General features: G+C 40.5%; 1 protein-coding gene across 2 annotated transcripts; it reads right to left on the bottom strand.

The window, feature by feature from the left end:
- Window positions 1-15964: 15964 nt before the first annotated feature.
- GSC (goosecoid homeobox) lies at window positions 15965-17259 on the bottom strand. Of its 2 annotated transcripts, none has more exons than XM_026046951.1 (3): window positions 16929-17259; window positions 16417-16676; window positions 15965-16215 (listed from the first exon to the last, which is right to left on the bottom strand). In XM_026046951.1, the coding sequence occupies exons 1-3, from the start codon at window positions 17257-17259 to the stop codon at window positions 16063-16065; spliced, it is 744 nt and encodes a 247-aa protein (XP_025902736.1). In that variant the 3' UTR covers window positions 15965-16062. The 2 variants fall into 2 exon arrangements, with proteins under 2 accessions (XP_025902736.1, XP_025902727.1); XM_026046942.1 differs by having other exon boundaries at window positions 16063-16215; window positions 16902-17259.
- Between the last annotated feature and the right edge of the window lie 301 nt (window positions 17260-17560).

The raw sequence follows: 17560 nt of genomic DNA, 5'->3' as shown, positions 1-17560 counted from the left end.
GGCCTCACCTGGTCCCACTCTCCTATCTCTGCTGCAAAGATTCTCATTGTCATCAGCTGTAGCTCTGATGATCTTGAGATAGTCTTCTATGGGCAGCAATGGATGTGGTGCTCAACTGCAAACAAACATAAAACCTATATACTGAGGCAACATTCATGTTTGAAATCTCTAAAATCTACAATATTAACAAACAATTAATAAATAAATGACCATAATAATGGTCAGTATCTGTGAATGATCTTCCTTCACCCAGTGTCAGAATTATAATGGACAGCAGATTCCTGAGGTCTAACTTTAGGTGGTTCTCTTTTCCTTTTCTTATTTTCCTTTTTTTCCCTAGCAGAAATATTTACATATATTATGAGGCAATCTACAGCAAAGGGTAACAGGTATTCTCGCCTGGCAATTTAGGGCCAAATAAATAACACCAACAATAGCATTGCACAGCAGAAAACCAACAATTCTAACTTTGTTCAGGCTGGTTATGCCTGTATGTTTTACAACAAATGAATATGCTGAAACTCTGGACTCCAACCTCACTGGTAATATTTGTGACTTTGCTAAATATTTGTGACAACTGCTAAAGTATCATCAAATCTTCCCTTTTTTTTATTTTCTTTACGAATCTTTATTTGACTCCTTTTCACTTCTGCTTTGTAGCACACAGTGCATCTATTGTTCACAGTTTCCAGCTGCACTACCTGTTCCAAACAACTGGAAGCATCATCAGTTTGCAGCAGTGCAAGTTTATAGGATTTTCTAATCACGAACACACACAAAAAAACAGAAAATATTAATAATGAATACACTCCCAAGCTATACTAGAAACACTGTGATAGAGAAGGAGCTTCAGTAGCACAAAGGATATAAAATAACAAGTTTCTATCACTTCTTTTTCTTTTAGATAGAGTTCAAAATTCTTAAAAACCGTGAAGTGTATCTTCTCCATTGCAAAGCAAACCCTGACATCTGCACTAACAGCCAATCCTGTATGTTTTACTCTCTGAACTAATAAGAATTTCTTGCTAGCAAAGGCAGCATACAGAAAGCCTTCAATTCACATGATCCATCGTATCTAATCAGTGAGACAATCAGTATGGACAAGAATGGGGTAAAGGTGGCCTCACTGTGCCTTGTCACACTTATGGTCATACTTATGGTGTGTTAGCTAGATAAATAATGTGTTTCATGAGATAAAGATTATTAAAATTCATATTTGAAGTTTCTTAATAGTCTTTGTGGACTTCAACTCCTACTTACACCAGTGAAAAGTTAAATTAACTTCAGCATACAAGCATGAAAAGATTCTATTCCTATGTAAAGGAGCCACAGTATACTAAAATGGTCAAAGTGACAATCATCTGAGAAAAGAATGGAAACATATACCAGCTAATCAGAAAACTCACACTGTTTTTCAAAATGATAATTTAAAGATTAATAGCTCTGCTTTGACATCCAATAGTCTTTGGAAAGTCTTCATATGAAAGCACTTTGTAAATCACATTTAAAGAAAAAGCATTAATAGTGCCCCTAGAACTACTAGGAAATCTCAATAATATTCAATAAAACTGCATGTGTTTAGAATTCTCAGCACTGTTCCTAGGACATATACTTATTTATGCTGCTTTACATGATTTCACATTATTGTGAAGCCTGAAGAGAAAATTAGAAAAGGTCAAGTAATCAGTTCATTCCCCTTGTGTCTGCTCATCTTGGACTCAGTCCTGGTCACAGTGAAGTCGAATGATTCCCAGTGAATCTCTGGCAAAACTCCCAGAGACTGCACTAAGAGCAGAACAGACACATAAGGCTTGATCCAAACCCTACTGAAGATGATGCAGGTCTTTCATTCATTTATAATAGGCTTTGGATCAGGTCCCTCAAAAATATGTACTTAGAATCTATGTTTTAAGCATCACACAGGAGACAAAAACCAGTTTTCTGTCCTGCCTCGTGGTACGGACAGATGGAGATTTCTGCACATTTTATAAGGGGCTTATGTCATCCATTACAAACTGTGGGTGCAAATAGAGCAAGTGACTGGCTTTATCTACAGAGGATTATGAATGAAGTTTGTGTCTAAAACCAAGTATACAGAAAAACAACCCCAACACAGCAGTGTTTAGAACTGTGCTAAACCCAGAAGAGCGTAACATAAATCCCAGAGCCTACAAGAAGACAGATGCCATTTTCTCCTCTTCTTCCTGGGCTATTCTAACCATTCTTCAGAAACAGAAGTAATACAAGTAGATGTAGGAGCCCTTCCAAGCAACTTCATGACCCCAACTCCCTCTTGGCATCATTTGCTGAACAAGGCTCTGACAACTCTCTCCCAAGCTCTGTATTGGAGCTGGGAGGAGGAATCTCAGAAAATTACCTGTATAAAGTCTGCAGTCTGTGCTGCTAGGATGTTTTTCTCACATCCAAATGAGTATCTCTCTCACACACACACACACACACACACACACACACACACACACTCCTTTTGTTTTCTTTCCTATTTTCTCTCAGATAATTACACCAACATTTAGACTGGTATTATATTTGAGAATATAATTAACAAGAAAAGGTACCCTTGACTTTGTTTTTCCATCTGTAAAACAAGCACATTAACACTGGAGATACTAGGGAATTTTCAAGAGGACTTTCATACTTTTTTTAGTATGAAACTCTGAGTATGTAAGCTTCTACAAGTACATACAGTTTTCTTTTAGAAATTCATTATTTCAGTTTTCCTCCTGCTGAAATAATATGCTGTAATTTCTTTTGTTAGATTTTTGCCTTTCAGGTTCTTATCGCAGACACCAGAGAACCCCAAATTACAAACCAGCAAGGACTAACATGGGCCCTTACCAATACATGAGCACAAAACTGTGAGTACTGGAAATAGTTTGCAATTTATGCCCTGTGCCTGTAATCTACAAGTGGAAATATTCTTGTTCATACTATATATACTATCTATCTGTGTGTGTATATGTATATACATGTATGTATATACATATATGTATATATATTCCCATCACAACTCCTTTAAAACATGTGCTCTTAGGTGTTGGAATACACTCTCAGAAAGCTCAAGTAGCCCACTTCATGAGCACATTTTCATATTGTCATATATGGACATTATATTCACCATTAGATAGTCTTCACCCTGAGGGGGAAGATGTTAATCGTAAGATAACAGAATTTTAAAATATAGCAAAAATTTTTTTAAAAAAATGTTTTGTACAAAAGACTAGCTTCAATAATATGTATACTGCTGTTTGATTATTATTGAGATGACATTATTGAATTGATTTTCTCACACAAAATACTAGGTTCAGATAAACAGTGTAATTTCCCTTGCAAAATACCTGTGATTGGGCCATTTGTCTCACATGCTAGAGATATCCTATTAAAGAACCTTCCCATGGCGCTCCAGGGATCTATCAAAATTCATGGAAGTTCTGAATACAGATGTTTACAAAGGGATCACTACCCTATTTATACAAACACATGTTGGCAGTTGGATTTCTCTATCTGTTCCACATCAGAAATGAATGAATTTATCCACCACAGGGATAGAATATCTCACATGGGTAAACTGAACCACTCATTGAAGTGGTTTGGGATAGAAGAAATTAAATGAACCAACAATGGCAACAAATATGCCCTTGCAGGCCAAATCGTACCCATTTCTGAATCTCTAGCACTGAGATTAGAAAGATGTGGATTTGGAGAATACCAGAATTTGCAAGAATCCCTCAGAACGTAAGTTGGATTCTGTGACCACAACCAACATCCTTTAAGCTTCTTTTCAGGAGTAGCTATTGGAGATGTAACTAGAATGTCCCATTAAGAGAATTCATACTCATCTAGAGCCAATACTAGATTTGCAACACATGTACATGGAACAATAAACTGAAGTTGTAGAAAGCCATGCATATAAATTATACAGAGACAACCATCTGAGCACATATTCAAAGAAGGTAAAATCAAAAATCCAGGGCCTGGATATAAGAAAGCTTAAGCAGTAGTTGATCTTATCAGACGTATACATGCTATGTACTAATATGTAACTAACTACGTGAATGTTCTCCTCTCTTCTGGGGCTCACACAAACAACAGAAGTTTACAAGCTAATTTAAACAGGTACAGCTGCAAAACAAACAAACAAAGCACAATAAAGCTCTCTAGGCAGCAAAAAATTAGGACACTCAACAAGCCTGTGATGATATTGGAAATGTAAAAAGAGTAAAACGTTGCGAATCAGAAGTGAACTGAAGCAAGATGCCACCCTAACATTCAACTGCCCTTACACAGTACTGATAATGAAAGCTCAAAGCACTCTGGGCATTCCCGTTTTCCCTCACTTGAGGACAGATTATATAGACGGACTATTTCCCACCAGGAAATATCACCTACCATGGAAATACTAAGAATGTTTGTCATATACATCCTCCAACCACTCCCACTGGTGGGAAAGAAAAACACTTTCCTATTGTATATAACTGCTGGAAGCAGAACTGAAAAAAAAATCTTCTATAGGCAGGAGATACATTTAGATCAAATTCACCTACCATCTATATTCTATAAATGTATAAACATATATTTTGTCATTTGAAAAAATCCTTTTGGTCATCATCAGACATGCACATGCACAGAATAAGTTCTTCCTACTCATGTAATCATTTATACATGATGCTCTGGGAAAAAAAAGTCATATTTAAGCAATCCTGCAATTTTACGTGATACACCTGAGTATCCAGTGGTAACACACACAGTTCTGCAGGCCATATAGTTCCTAAGGAACAGGAAGAGTAACACTTCTGGATGAAAATTCTTCATTGTGTTCAGTCTATAAAGAAATTCATAAACTCATAAATTCATAATTTATAAATATAGAAATTCATATAAATATATATAAATAATTTATATATAAATTATGTATAAAAATATATATTTCTATTTTCTAATTTCTATATAATATAATGTATATATAATATAATTTCTAATTATATATTATTAAATATATATAATTTCTATATAAATATAGAAAATCATAACTCATAAATTCATAAACCTCATAAACTTATATAACAAAAACAACTATTTTCAGTAGCTGAAATATTTGCATATATTTGCATATATTTACAAAAACAATATTTATATAATTATTATCTTCTTTGCACCTAGGAAAAATCTCAATAGCAAATGGAGGAAATTCTACTTATTTTTAAATTGCGTCCTATAAATATAGATTTCAAACTAAAATATAACTATTAAGCCTACTGTAGTTTAGTTACTTCCTTGGGGATTTATCTGGCTTGTGTAAATTCCCATATGGAATGAAGTTGATCTCCTGCTGTTACTGCAAAGGATACAGTAACACCTTACTTGGATAAAATACACTACTGACTTGGGGGCAAAGTAGATGTTTCAAATGGTTGCTTTGAGGCTGTAAAATTTTCAGCTCATCTCAAACATACCATGCAGTGGTTATGGACTTTACCACAGTGCAGTATGATAGCCTTGTAGTTTATTTTCACAGGAAGCAAGTGGCAAGTCAGAAAAGATTCCATCACATTAATGAAATTGCCATGAGTAGAACAGAATCACACAGAATCACAGAATGGTTAAGGTTGGAAGGCACCTCTAGAGATCACTTAGTCCAACTCCCCTGCTCCGGCAGGGACCCCCAGAGCATGGGGCACAGGGTGGTATCCAGGTGGGTTGTGAAGATCTCCAGGGAAAGAGACTCCACAACCTCCCTGGGCAGCCTGTTCCAGGGCTCTGTCACCCTCACAGTGAAGAAGTTCTTCCTCACCTGGAGATGGAACTGCGTGTATTTCAGCTTGTACCCATTGCCCCTTGTCTATCACTGGCCAGCACCAAGAAGAGGTTGGCCCCCTCATCCTCCCTACATTCACCTGTTAGGTATTTATACATATTGATCAGATCCCCTCTCAACCTTCTCTTCTCCAGGCTAAACAGGCCCAACTCACTCAACAAGAGATGCACCAGTCCCTTAATCATCTGTTGCTCTCTGCTGGACCCTCCCTAGAAGCTCCACGTCCCTCATATACTGGGGAGCCCAGAAATGCACCAGGTGCAGCCTCACCAGAGCTGAGTAGAGGGGCAGGATCCCCTCCCTTGACCTGCTGGCAACACTCCTCCTGATGCAGCCAGGATCCCATTGGCCTTCTTGGCCACAAGGCACTGCTGACTCATGGTTAGCTTGGTGTCAACTAAGACTCCCAGGTCCCTCTCCGTGGAGCTACTCTCCAACCCCTAATCTGTACTGATGACTGGGGTTATTCCTCCCCAGGTGCAGGACCCTGCACTTGTCCTTGTTGAACTTCATGAGGTTCCTCTCTGCCCAACTCTCCAGCCTGTCCAGGTCTGAATGGCAGCACAGCCCTCTGGAGTGTTGGCCACTCCACCCAGCTTGGTATCATCCACAAACTTGGTCAGGGTGCACTCCGTGCCCTCGTCCAGGTCATTGATGAACAAGTTGAACAGCACCGGGACCAGTACTGACTGCTCGGGGACACCACTGACCACAGGCTTCCAACCGGACTTGGCCCCATTTACCCCTGCCCTCTGAGCTCTGCCATCCAGCCAGTTCTCGATCCACCTCACTGTGTGTCCAGACCACACTCCCGGAGCTTTCCTATGAGGATATTATGGGAGATGGTGTTGAAAGCCTTGATGAAGTCAAGGTAGACAACATTCACGGCTCTCCCCTCGTCCAGCCGGCCGGTCATCCCATTGCAGAAGGCTATCAGGTTCATCAAACATGACTTCCCCTTGGTGAATACGTGGTGACTACTCCTGATCAGCAATCATATTTATCTCACCATTAGTGATTACAAGCACATTTGACAATTGTGTACTGTAAGACCTCTCAAAGGGATGTTGACAAGGTGAAAGAAATGCTATATCCTGGCTACATATGCGAATATAGAGATACACAAGGCAAGAATCAGTAAAAATAATCGCTCCTACATCCAGATCAAGAATGTTACAAGTTCCTTAACCATTTTTTCTGCATTGGCTGACTAAGGAAGATGAATGCAGTTACTTCCCAATTTTGTGCCCTCATTCCAAATGATTAACCTCTCGGTCACATCTTTCTCTTTAACGGTGGATTTGAAACAGTTCAGAAAAGGAAAGCAAGCTCTCAGTCTGACAATCCCATGGATTTATATGCTTATATTTTCTCCTTACTCTTTCAACCTCTTTCACACCCAATGCACTGCACTTCTACAGAACGTGGCAGAGGGCCAACTGATACAATACTCTTTCCTAGGCATATCACACTTGTCCTAACACCTGGATGAATTCTAAAATCTTTTTATCCCTGGTTCAGGTTTAATTTTAAATAAGACTTCAGAAGGAAAGCTTTAGTTTACAAACTTATTAGCCTATTGCTGGTGATTCTACTGAGGTGAGTCAGGTTTTGTAATCTTTTGATTTTGGAGAATCTCTCTTGAGTTATATTACAAATTCATCCATATATATTTTAATTTCCAAGCTAAAACATGGTTCTAAATATGCAATGAATAGAGGAATTCTCTTCTATGCCACTCTTATTCTATGCAACTACCTGCAACGAATATAGGAAAATAGTGATTTTTTTCTGCAGAAAAGACCCTTCAACTCATATATATAGAAAGATTTCTGAAGTTTTAATTTTATCTAAGTATCATCCCATATCTTCTGTGCTTTATGAGCAACCTGACAAATGCCTGATCTGTGCAGAACACCATCCGCTGATTTTCACATAGATTTAAGTGACTGTGAGTTGTCAGAAAGAATTAGAATTTCTAAGATAAGTTACAAGGATTCAGTCATATGCAAATGTAAATTCCTATTTTCATAACTTATGCCACAACAACAACAGAAGGTTTTCCAGTGAGGCAAAGTAAAAATAAATAAAACAAAACTAAAACACATGATATCATACAAACAAAACTGCATTTGCTTTAATACTTCAATTTTCCAAAAATGAGCATGAAATGTATCTCATACACTTTAAAAATTCTTAAAGCATCAGTTGTACAAACATAGTCTCTGTTAAATCCTAAATTATTCTAATCTTCCCTCTGAGCCCTTGACAACTGTATTGGCTCTATCTGTGGGCACAAGTCAAGACCACTCACATCTGCTTGCAGTTCACATACTCTTCTCCAGAGATAAAGAAAATCAGATTCTATAATCCCCAAACCTCCTTCTTCCAAAAATGTCTTGAGATATTTTCCTTGGACCACTCTTTTTTCCTTTGTGCTGACCAGCAGGTGATTCTGACCAGAAGAAACTGATTCTAAACTCATAACTAGTCTTTATTTGAATGTCCAATGGTCTTTAATGGGTTTGGACATGAGACTGAAAAAAGAACAGCAAAACCTTTCAGAAATTTGCAAGAAAAATGAATAAAGGCTATTTTTATATACAATCTATTATAGATTTTTTTCCTTTTTAATTTTGTAATCATCTGAAATTTATCTAGCTAAGACCAAAATTTCTATTGTGTAAAAGATGACAAAGCTTAAATGGGGACTGTTTCTATTCCTACAACACCTATTTCAAAGAGTCTGAAATTAGAAAGAATAATTGTAGGGCACCTAATGTCCTACCTAAGTATTATTTTTACTTACTCTTTAACTGCAATGTGTCTGATAACACTTTTCCCAGTGATCTGTCAGCTAAACCATTAAACTATCATAAGCAATATGGCCATAATCAGTCCCTGTTTCAATGTTTTTTTCTGATGCCAGAATAATTTAGATGCCTGGATATCCGAAGCAGCTGTGCCAATGGCTATGTGAGCAGAGTAAAACACAGCTGCTTTGCAATTCATGAAAGTCCAACTCTGGACTTTCTTAAACATCTGGTAAATCAGATGTTCCTTTAAGGCCAAACATGATGGCTATCAATAAAATTTTATCTTGCCTTTACACAGGTAGAGGTAAGCTTCTCACAAGTTTTGAGGGTCCAAAGCTGTCCCTATTGAAGCCGCATTGCTTGGAAATGTCTGCTTCTGCATCAAGAATACCACCTGCAAGCAGCAGTGCTGCAGTGCAAGCAGCACAAGCAGCAGTGCTGCATCTGAAAAGCAGCAACAATTTACTCATTCAAACACTGTTTTTTGCAAGTGTTTTTGCAAGTTTATGTGCAACTTTTATCTCAAAATGCATACCACTATAACTATTAATATGAGCATAATTACATCCTTAAAGCTTATACCATTAACAATAATACTAAATGCAGAGAATGTAGCTATACAAATCAATTTCTAGCAATAAAACTACACCCACAGAAGGCTGGACCTCTTTAGCTGCACAAATCCAAGTGGCCCACCTAGAGAATTCTATGGAAAAAAAAGCCCTCATAAAACTACTAACAATCTCTTATTGTTTGGCTTTTTCCCATAATCATTATGCCTTTTGATCAAGGATTAATGTTCTATCTATCTCCACTGAATACATTGCAAAATAATCCCATCTATTAATGTAAGTGGGAAATGTTACCAGCTACAGAAGGAAGTTTGTCATTAATTCGGAAAGACTTTGGATCGGGCATTTCAACCTGGCTCCCGGAGACAACAGTGAATGAGCTTCATTGTGAAGAGCAGCCTGCAGAGCATTAGCCCCAACAAACGGGAAAATACAGTATGTTCTAAAAATGTGAATGATAAGCAGCATTAAAAAAAAAAGTGATATTAAACAAATATAACCTAATAACTGACATAAATATAGTTTGAGAATTTCTATATAATGACAGGAAGCTCCTAATAAAGGTACTGGGTTCATGCCCTTCTAAGTCATTACAGTTTCCACAGAAAGTATCAACCTCCATAAAGCTTTTAGGTTAGGGAGATTTATAGTGATAACAATACCAGCAGTTTATTTGAGACAGTTAATCAAAATTCTAGCACTTATAAGTCCTCCGTGGAAACTACAAATTTAAGAAGTTGAAGACTAAATATTCAAGAGTGAGCTTGCAATCTACACGCATACAGTAAATTTCAGTTATGTGTTTCATTATACTGGTGCCTTACAACCTTTAAGGGGTTTAGAATGTGGCTATAATTATCCACTATGGGGTAAACTTTGGCATTAAAAGAATACTTTTCCATTTTCTGCTCTTAATAGAAAGTTACACTCTATTGGTTCTGTATTCCTTGCACATCAAACACTTGCTGAATTTTTGGGTGTTCAAGCAAAGCAAGTGAGGGCTTTCATTTTGTGTCTTCTAAAAATTGCATTTTTTAAACACCCAAACATATTGCCTTTATATTCATTTATCTTTTGTTAATTTAATCTTCAGCTTGAGCTCAATGAGCTGGCAAAAAATACGTAACTTGAAAAAAAAAGAAAAAAAAAATCACATAAATCATAATCCTGAAGGCTGTCTTTACACAATAAAAGCCAAAATTCCACCAGAATAACAGGCTATCGTGATGTTTGGATTAAAATCCAGCATGGAAAATGTGGTCTTGCTTCCACTTTTCCGCTTTGTGACGGAAAGTTCACGGGTGTCCCCTTGAAGAAGAGGTACTTCAGCTTCTACAGCTATAAGACGGAGTAGCAGTAACTTCCCCTCTCAGGATCACTCTGAAACTTTACACCTAAATTCTTAGGTGTAAAAACAAATAAACAAATAAACTTATATGTAGGTTGTACATTTGTAATACTTGGTATTTAAGAGCAAAGTCAGCTTCAGAATTTCCCATCCTTTCTCTCAGCAGCTGGAGCTGGCCACCCATCAGTCATGTAAATTCAAGGGTTTGTGGCAGTATGCTGCAAACCAGAGCACTGAAATAATACTCTCAGAGTAACAATCCGGCTTCCAGTTCTCTCATTTCTTCTGGGAAAAGGATGCAGTAAGTCTGACATAGCCTCCCACATGCTCAGGAAGGGAATAAGAAGCCCTGCTGGAAGCTGCTCCCTTAAAGACCTGTTCTGCTCAAGGGAGTAAAAAGTGTGGGGGGGTCCTTATGTCTCCCTTATCTCTTTAGCTAGACCACAGTCAAGGTGAAGACACAATGCATGATGTTAGCAAAGCAATCTGCAGGCAGTGGACAGCAAACACTGAAAAACATCCCCGTAAAGAAAGAGAAATATAAAGATGCATTACACTCCTTGTACTTACATAAATACACACATGCAAACATACACTGACATCAGTATCAGAAAAAAATTAGAAAGACAAGTGTAAAGTAACTTTCAGCATTCAATTTTATATTTAAAATGTAGCATGCTTTCCTGTCCTTTATTCTCCTGCACTTCTATATTATTCCATCAAGTTGTATTTTAAGTTTTGCCATTTATCCTATGAAATATAGTTTCTGTTTTTCTGTAAACACCTGGTCTAGCCTGAAAAAAAAAAAAAAAAGTGAAAGAAGTCTGATTTCTTTTTCTATTTTTCCATCTGCACTCTACAGATTTAGGTAGGTTTGGTACAAACCAGAATACTTTAATAACATTGGTTCCTACATTTATAGTTGTCACATTTTACAGATATAAGTCACTTAAACTTTGTATTAATTGCACACAATCTAACATATTGCAGCTACACCTCTTAGTTTTGTATAATAGACTCTGTATATCAAATCAGGGCAAGTGGTAACCCCAGAGAAACAGAGTAATTTGACTAAACTTCTCTGTCTAGATGTAGTCAAGACTCACCAGGTCTCCAAAGTAGGAAAACATAAAGTATAAATAGAATGAAACCCTAAGGGTGAGAATACAAAACAAAAAGTCTTTGGGTTTTCTTTTTGTTCATTTATGCACCATGGTGTATAACCTCAGAGAACCAATAAATGCAGATGGACCACAAAAACTATGAACTCACCTTAATGTTGCAATTCTTTTTATAATTTCCACTAATCCAAATGTTTGTTTCACAAGTCATGTGCAAGACAGTTTGCATGGTTTATATTCCCAGGATCCCATTACGATAAAAGCTCAAGCTCAGTTCACTCAAGTACTAGTAAAACTGGAAAAAAATAGGGTTAAGATTTTCAACTGGTATTAAATCACTTCGTGTCAGCCAAAATCTGTGTTTTCCGATGTTACTTATTACAAGACTACAAGAAGGAATATGATAAATAAGACACTAAAAACAAACATATATTTGTGCCGTCTAAATACACAAGGTACAGATGAAGATACACCTCAGATTTTTCAATTACTCTCTATGAGGCAGAAACCTTCTCTGCAAGAATTTGCTCTAACTTTCAGTGTCTCAGGTTATGACTTTCTACCACTTGCCTTGCCAAGAATTTTGTATCCTAAAACAACTTACTATCTTAACTTGGTATATGTTCCTTTAATATAATTATTTGATTATTAACCCTTAAATATTTGATTATTACCCCTGTAACTATCATCTGTAGTAACTCTTCACTCTCTCGAGCTGCAACTATTCAACTTCAGCCCTTTTCAACCAGGTTAGTAGCAGAAGAAAGACAAAGAAAGCAGTATTACATCTCTATTTTTAAATAATAAATCAAAAATTAACTATGTTCTTATTAGTGCTGTTTTAGAATAAAAGTACTTCATTCTCTACAGGTCAGAAAGGAAAAATGGTCTTGCCACTATGGCCCATAAAATAATGGAGATGATCTGAGATTGGGTTCATTTTACTAACAATCATAAAAATATCTATTAAAAAAAAAATGCTGGAAAATCTAGGATTCAGCCCAGCAGCGTCTTTTCAATACTAGATTTTTTTTTAACATGCTCTCAAAAACACCAGTTTATTGCAGAATCCCCTTAAATATTTGAACAATGGAGTATTTCAAAGTTTTCTGTCACATTAAGTCTCTGAAGTTCGGTTTCTAGTAAGATGCAAATCTGCTAATTACATGGTCAGAGACATGGCCAAAAAAATTTTTTTTTCTCTCCTTCTTATGCAAGTACTAACATCGACCACCACAAATAACACTTTCAGAGCTCCCTTGTTAGAACTGAACCTGTTGAATCTTAGAAAATGCGTGGATTCTTGCCTTGTCTTTCTCCTACTACACCAAAAGAAAATGATGAAAGTAGCTTTATGCCACTTGCATTTCAGTCTGTAGGGATTATCCTAAAATAAAAAATAAATAAATTTAAAAAAGGCCTACAGCCAAGACAACCAAACAAGAACGAGAGAGTGATCTTACTATCAACTTCTGCTCACTTTCAATCACTTAGTTTTCTACTTTCTTGATTCTTTTGCTGCCACATTCTTCCTTCTCTTTAGTTATTAGGGCCTTTCAGACATGATAGAATCTGATTTGTAGTGCAAAAAAAAGAAGCCTTTTATGTTTTCTCCACACAAAATTGAGAATAAGTCAGATAGATAATCCTACTCTCTAATGGCACAAATAATGTTTAGTAAATAATGTAAATCTTTTAAGTGAACATTAAAAATGTTTTCAAATAGATTTTAAAATGCTATTAACTCCAGGAGACATATATCTATATGTAGTTAGTACATATACATGGTATATGTAGTTTAGTATAGGTATTTTTTAATAAAAGAGACACCAATGATCGCAAGATCAAGTTCATGGTTATCAAGAATTTAGCAAAAACTTTAAAATTAACTCTAATTAAGATGCAACATGAAGTTAAAGCAATCAGTGATGACTTTATCACAATACTATGCATGGAAACTTGTTTTGTAACACAAAATTTTAATTTTTATGTAACAATGCATTCTTACAGAGAAAAGTTCTGGGACCTTGAACTTCCATAGTCCTTGAGCACTTTACTCACACTAGAAAAGTCTAAACATCTCCAAAGCTGTGAATTACAATCCTATGTAACTGCTATTGTTTAGCAAGAACATAGGTAAAGCCCACTCCAGCTTAACGGACACATTAAGCTACGGAGGCTAAAATCCTTATAGTGACTTCTAAAATTACTGCCCCACTGCATTCATGCACACACACACAAAGGAAAAAAATACCACTTATTTCCCAAAGTGGTCATAAGGCTATTTATGTATGCAAAGTAAAGAATATATATCAGCATGTGCAAAATCCTGGGCAATGCTATCCTTAGACCTGACTTTTATTTGCAAATTGAGTATTCACTTTAAAATTTAACAATGACTAAATACATAGGAGATGACAGATTAAAAATCCACTCAGGAAGACTTCCTGCATGTAACATAACAAAACACTTCTTACACTTGAAAACCAGTTTTCAGTGCTGCTGAACTGTAATTCAATACCATTTACAGAGATCAGATACGCATCTGCAGCAATAGAGCAGTGTCTCCAAAACGCAATAGATCTGCAGAGACGAATTATGCTCTATCTCGAAGAAGAATCCTGTGAGAAGTTACTTCCCTCCTTCCTTCTTTGCTGTGCTAAGGAAAAAAAGAGGCTAAATTTCTTCTCTTCTAGAGAGCAGTAGCTATGAAACTGTAAGCCCCTAAAGGATTGACTCGTACAAAACCTACACCTAACTTGCTCCCCTGCAGCTATTCCTACCAGGGAGCAATTGCTCTGAGAAAGTGACCACATCTTTAAGGAAACACAGTGACATTAGGAAATGTCATCTCTACCGACAACTGCTGAGATCCTGTCTACTGTACTAACACCCGGAATACACACCATGCTACAATGCCTATATAAAACTGGATATATCAGAAAGAGAAGAAAAAGTCCGAGCACACTCAACACAGAAGTTGACTGCTGTTGATATCGCTTGAAGCAACGGTGTGAGCATCTGTATAAACCAATGTTTTGTCTAACCTAGGAGAGCTGAACTGATATGGATCAGTTCAGGCATTGGCTATAGTGAAAATGAATCAGCTCAGTTGCATTTCTGCATTGCATTTCTGAAAGCAGGCCACAATATGAAGATTTTCAGCACCAGGTTATCTGCACCGACTTCACACCTTCAAGCAATTGCTTTGACTTTCTAGAGAGCCGTTCTAGAGAGCAAGGAAATCACGATACAAGTGAACAATTACCGTGGAGTGGTGGTTCACATGTAGTTCAGCTCTGGAAGGATGACAAGTGTGAAGAGTATGGGCATCAGAGAGAAAAAAAAAAAAAAAAAAAAAAAAAAAAAAAAAAAAGAGCGAAATTCATGTGAATTTTGTAGGGAGAATAGATATCTTTATTAGGAGGTCCTTGTAGAGAGAAAGATGACATGAGGCTATCCCTACTTTCCAAAACACCAAGGCGCTGTCTCCAAGGGCAGAAAATACCCGTTAGCAGCTTCCTAGTAAGCATCCCCATGAGCAGTATGCACGGGCTTGTACCTCCTCTTATGCGCAGCTCACCTGATAATCACTGAAAATTATTAGCAGCAATTGTAATACACTGATGTATCAAGACAGCCTTTCTAAGCAGGGGTCAAAGACAAACTCTTTGGAAACTCGACGGGGTGCATAACTCCAGACAACGAGCAAGAAAAGCACAAAGAAACCAAACAAAATCACAAGCAGGTATTTCCTAAGCGTGTCCCTTCCCGCTCTACTCAGGCTTGCGCGGCAGGAGCGCAGAAGCGCTGACCAAAGAGCGACGGGGGTGGGGAGGGGGGACTCTCCACAGGCATTCCGTTAGGAGAAAGGAAAGAAAATAAATTAAACGATCAACATTATTGCAGGCGGCTCGGGTGAGAGGCTCGGAAGGGGGCAGAGGTTCGGCCAGCCCCAGCCCGGCCCACGGCCGCTGCAATTTGGCACCTGCCGCCCCCTCGGGGGCGAAAGAGCCGGGCGGGCCGGCCCCGGGGCTCCCTGCTGCCCCCCGCCGCCCCCCGCGCCCGCGGTGGGGAAGGAGCCGCCGCGTGTCCGCCCGGTCCCGCTCCGCTGGGCGCGTGTTCGCCCCCGCGAGGCGCGGAAGGCCGGACAGAGCAGGGCGCCGCCGCCCGCATGTGCAACACCTCGGCAACACGTTTATTTACACGAGATCGGCGCGGCCCACGTACGCTATATACAGATAGATAGATAAGATAGATTTTTTGTTGTTGTTGCTGTTTCCCCCTCTCCGACAAGGCAGAGTTTGTGCAAGACAGTAGCATCCTCGGGAGCAAGTCCTACAGTCCACGGGAGACGTCCTCCCCGGCGCGGCCATCAGCTGTCCGAGTCCAAGTCACTTTTCCCGTCCTCCTGCCGCTTCTCCGGGGACGTTTTGGACGCTTTACTCCATTTCTGGGCGTTTTCCGACTCCTCCGAGGACGATCGCTTCTGCCGTCTCCATTTCGCCCGGCGGTTTTTGAACCAAACCTGTGAGAAACGGAGCCGCGTCAGCAGGAGCACGCTCAGGACGGTGTCCCGGCCCGGAACGGAACCGCGGAGATTTGTCCCCCTCCCCAAAACCGGCTGCCCCCGCCGCGGCCGGGCCGAGCCGAGCCTGCAGCCGCGGCTCCGCTCGCGTTCAAACGCGAAGGGGAGAGGGTCGGAGGCGGCGAAGGGAAGCAGAAATACCTCCACTTTCTCCTCTCTTAGGTGCACTCTCCTGGCCAGCTGCTCCCTGGTGCCTACGTCTGGGTATTTCGTTTCCTGGAAGAGGTTTTCCAAAGCCTCCAGCTGCTCGTCCGTGAAGATGGTCCGGTGCCGTCTTTTCCGCCGGCAGTGCAGCTGGTTGAGCAACTGCAGCTCCGTGCGGGACAAAGTGCCCACGTTCATGTAGGGCAGCATCTGGTGGGGGACAGGGGACATCAGGACCGAGCCGGTGCCCTCGTAACCTGCAGGCGGACAGACAAGAGGAGGACACGCTTTGCATAAGGCTGCGGCAGGGAGGGCTCTCCGAACAGACCCACGGAGCTCCCCGAGGGCTGCGCACTCCGCGGACCCCGCAGCTCCGGGACAAAGAAAGCGCGGTCGCCCCCGTTGTCCCGTCCCGCAGAGGCCCCCGGGCACCGCCGCGCTCCGCGGAGTCTCCCGCCGTATCCAACCCGGCCCGACCCGGCCCGGTGCGGTCGGCGGGGCCGCCTTACCTGCGGCGGGCACGCAGGAGCACTGCTGTGCGCCGAGGGGCGGCACGGCGCCGCAGCACGACGGGCCCACGGGGGCCGCCTGCACATGCAGCTGCCCGTAGTAGTAGTTGTTGTAGCCGAGCCTAGATCCGCCGACGGCCGGCAGGCTGGAGGCGGGGGCCACGGCCCGCGAGTAAAATCCGCCGTAGTCGGAGGCGCTGCCGTAGAGCGAGTCCCCGTGGAGGCCGGGGAAGACGACGGGCGCGGCGGCGCTCGGGGGCAGCAGGAGCGAGTCCTTGCAGCGAGGTCTGGCCGCCAGGATGTTGTCGATGCTGAACATGCTCACGGGCATGCCCCAAGCGAGCCGGGCCGGGCAGGGCAGCGGGCACCGGCCGAGGGAGGGCACGCGGGGGAGGTGGCGGTGGTGGAGCCGTGGAGCAGCGAGGGGGGGCGGGCGGGGGGGGAAGAAGGCTGCCGAGCGGCGAAATCGAAACTTTTCGGAGAAAAAAATTAAAAGGGGAGCGGAGCGCGAGGAGCGGAGCTTATTCCGAGGGTGGCTTGCGGGCAGAGTGTGCGAGCGCGAGTGCGGGTGTGTGCGTGTGCGCAGGACCCTCCCCTGCAACTTTCCCCCCTCAACTCTCGCCTGTTTACTG

This window comes from Nothoprocta perdicaria, unplaced genomic scaffold (genome assembly GCF_003342845.1).
Source record: "Nothoprocta perdicaria isolate Ctin4 unplaced genomic scaffold, notPer1 scaffold_108, whole genome shotgun sequence".
NCBI lineage: Eukaryota > Metazoa > Chordata > Aves > Tinamiformes > Tinamidae > Nothoprocta > Nothoprocta perdicaria.
Note: the sequence above shows the minus strand (reverse complement) of the source record. Positions and strands in the feature narration are given on the sequence as shown.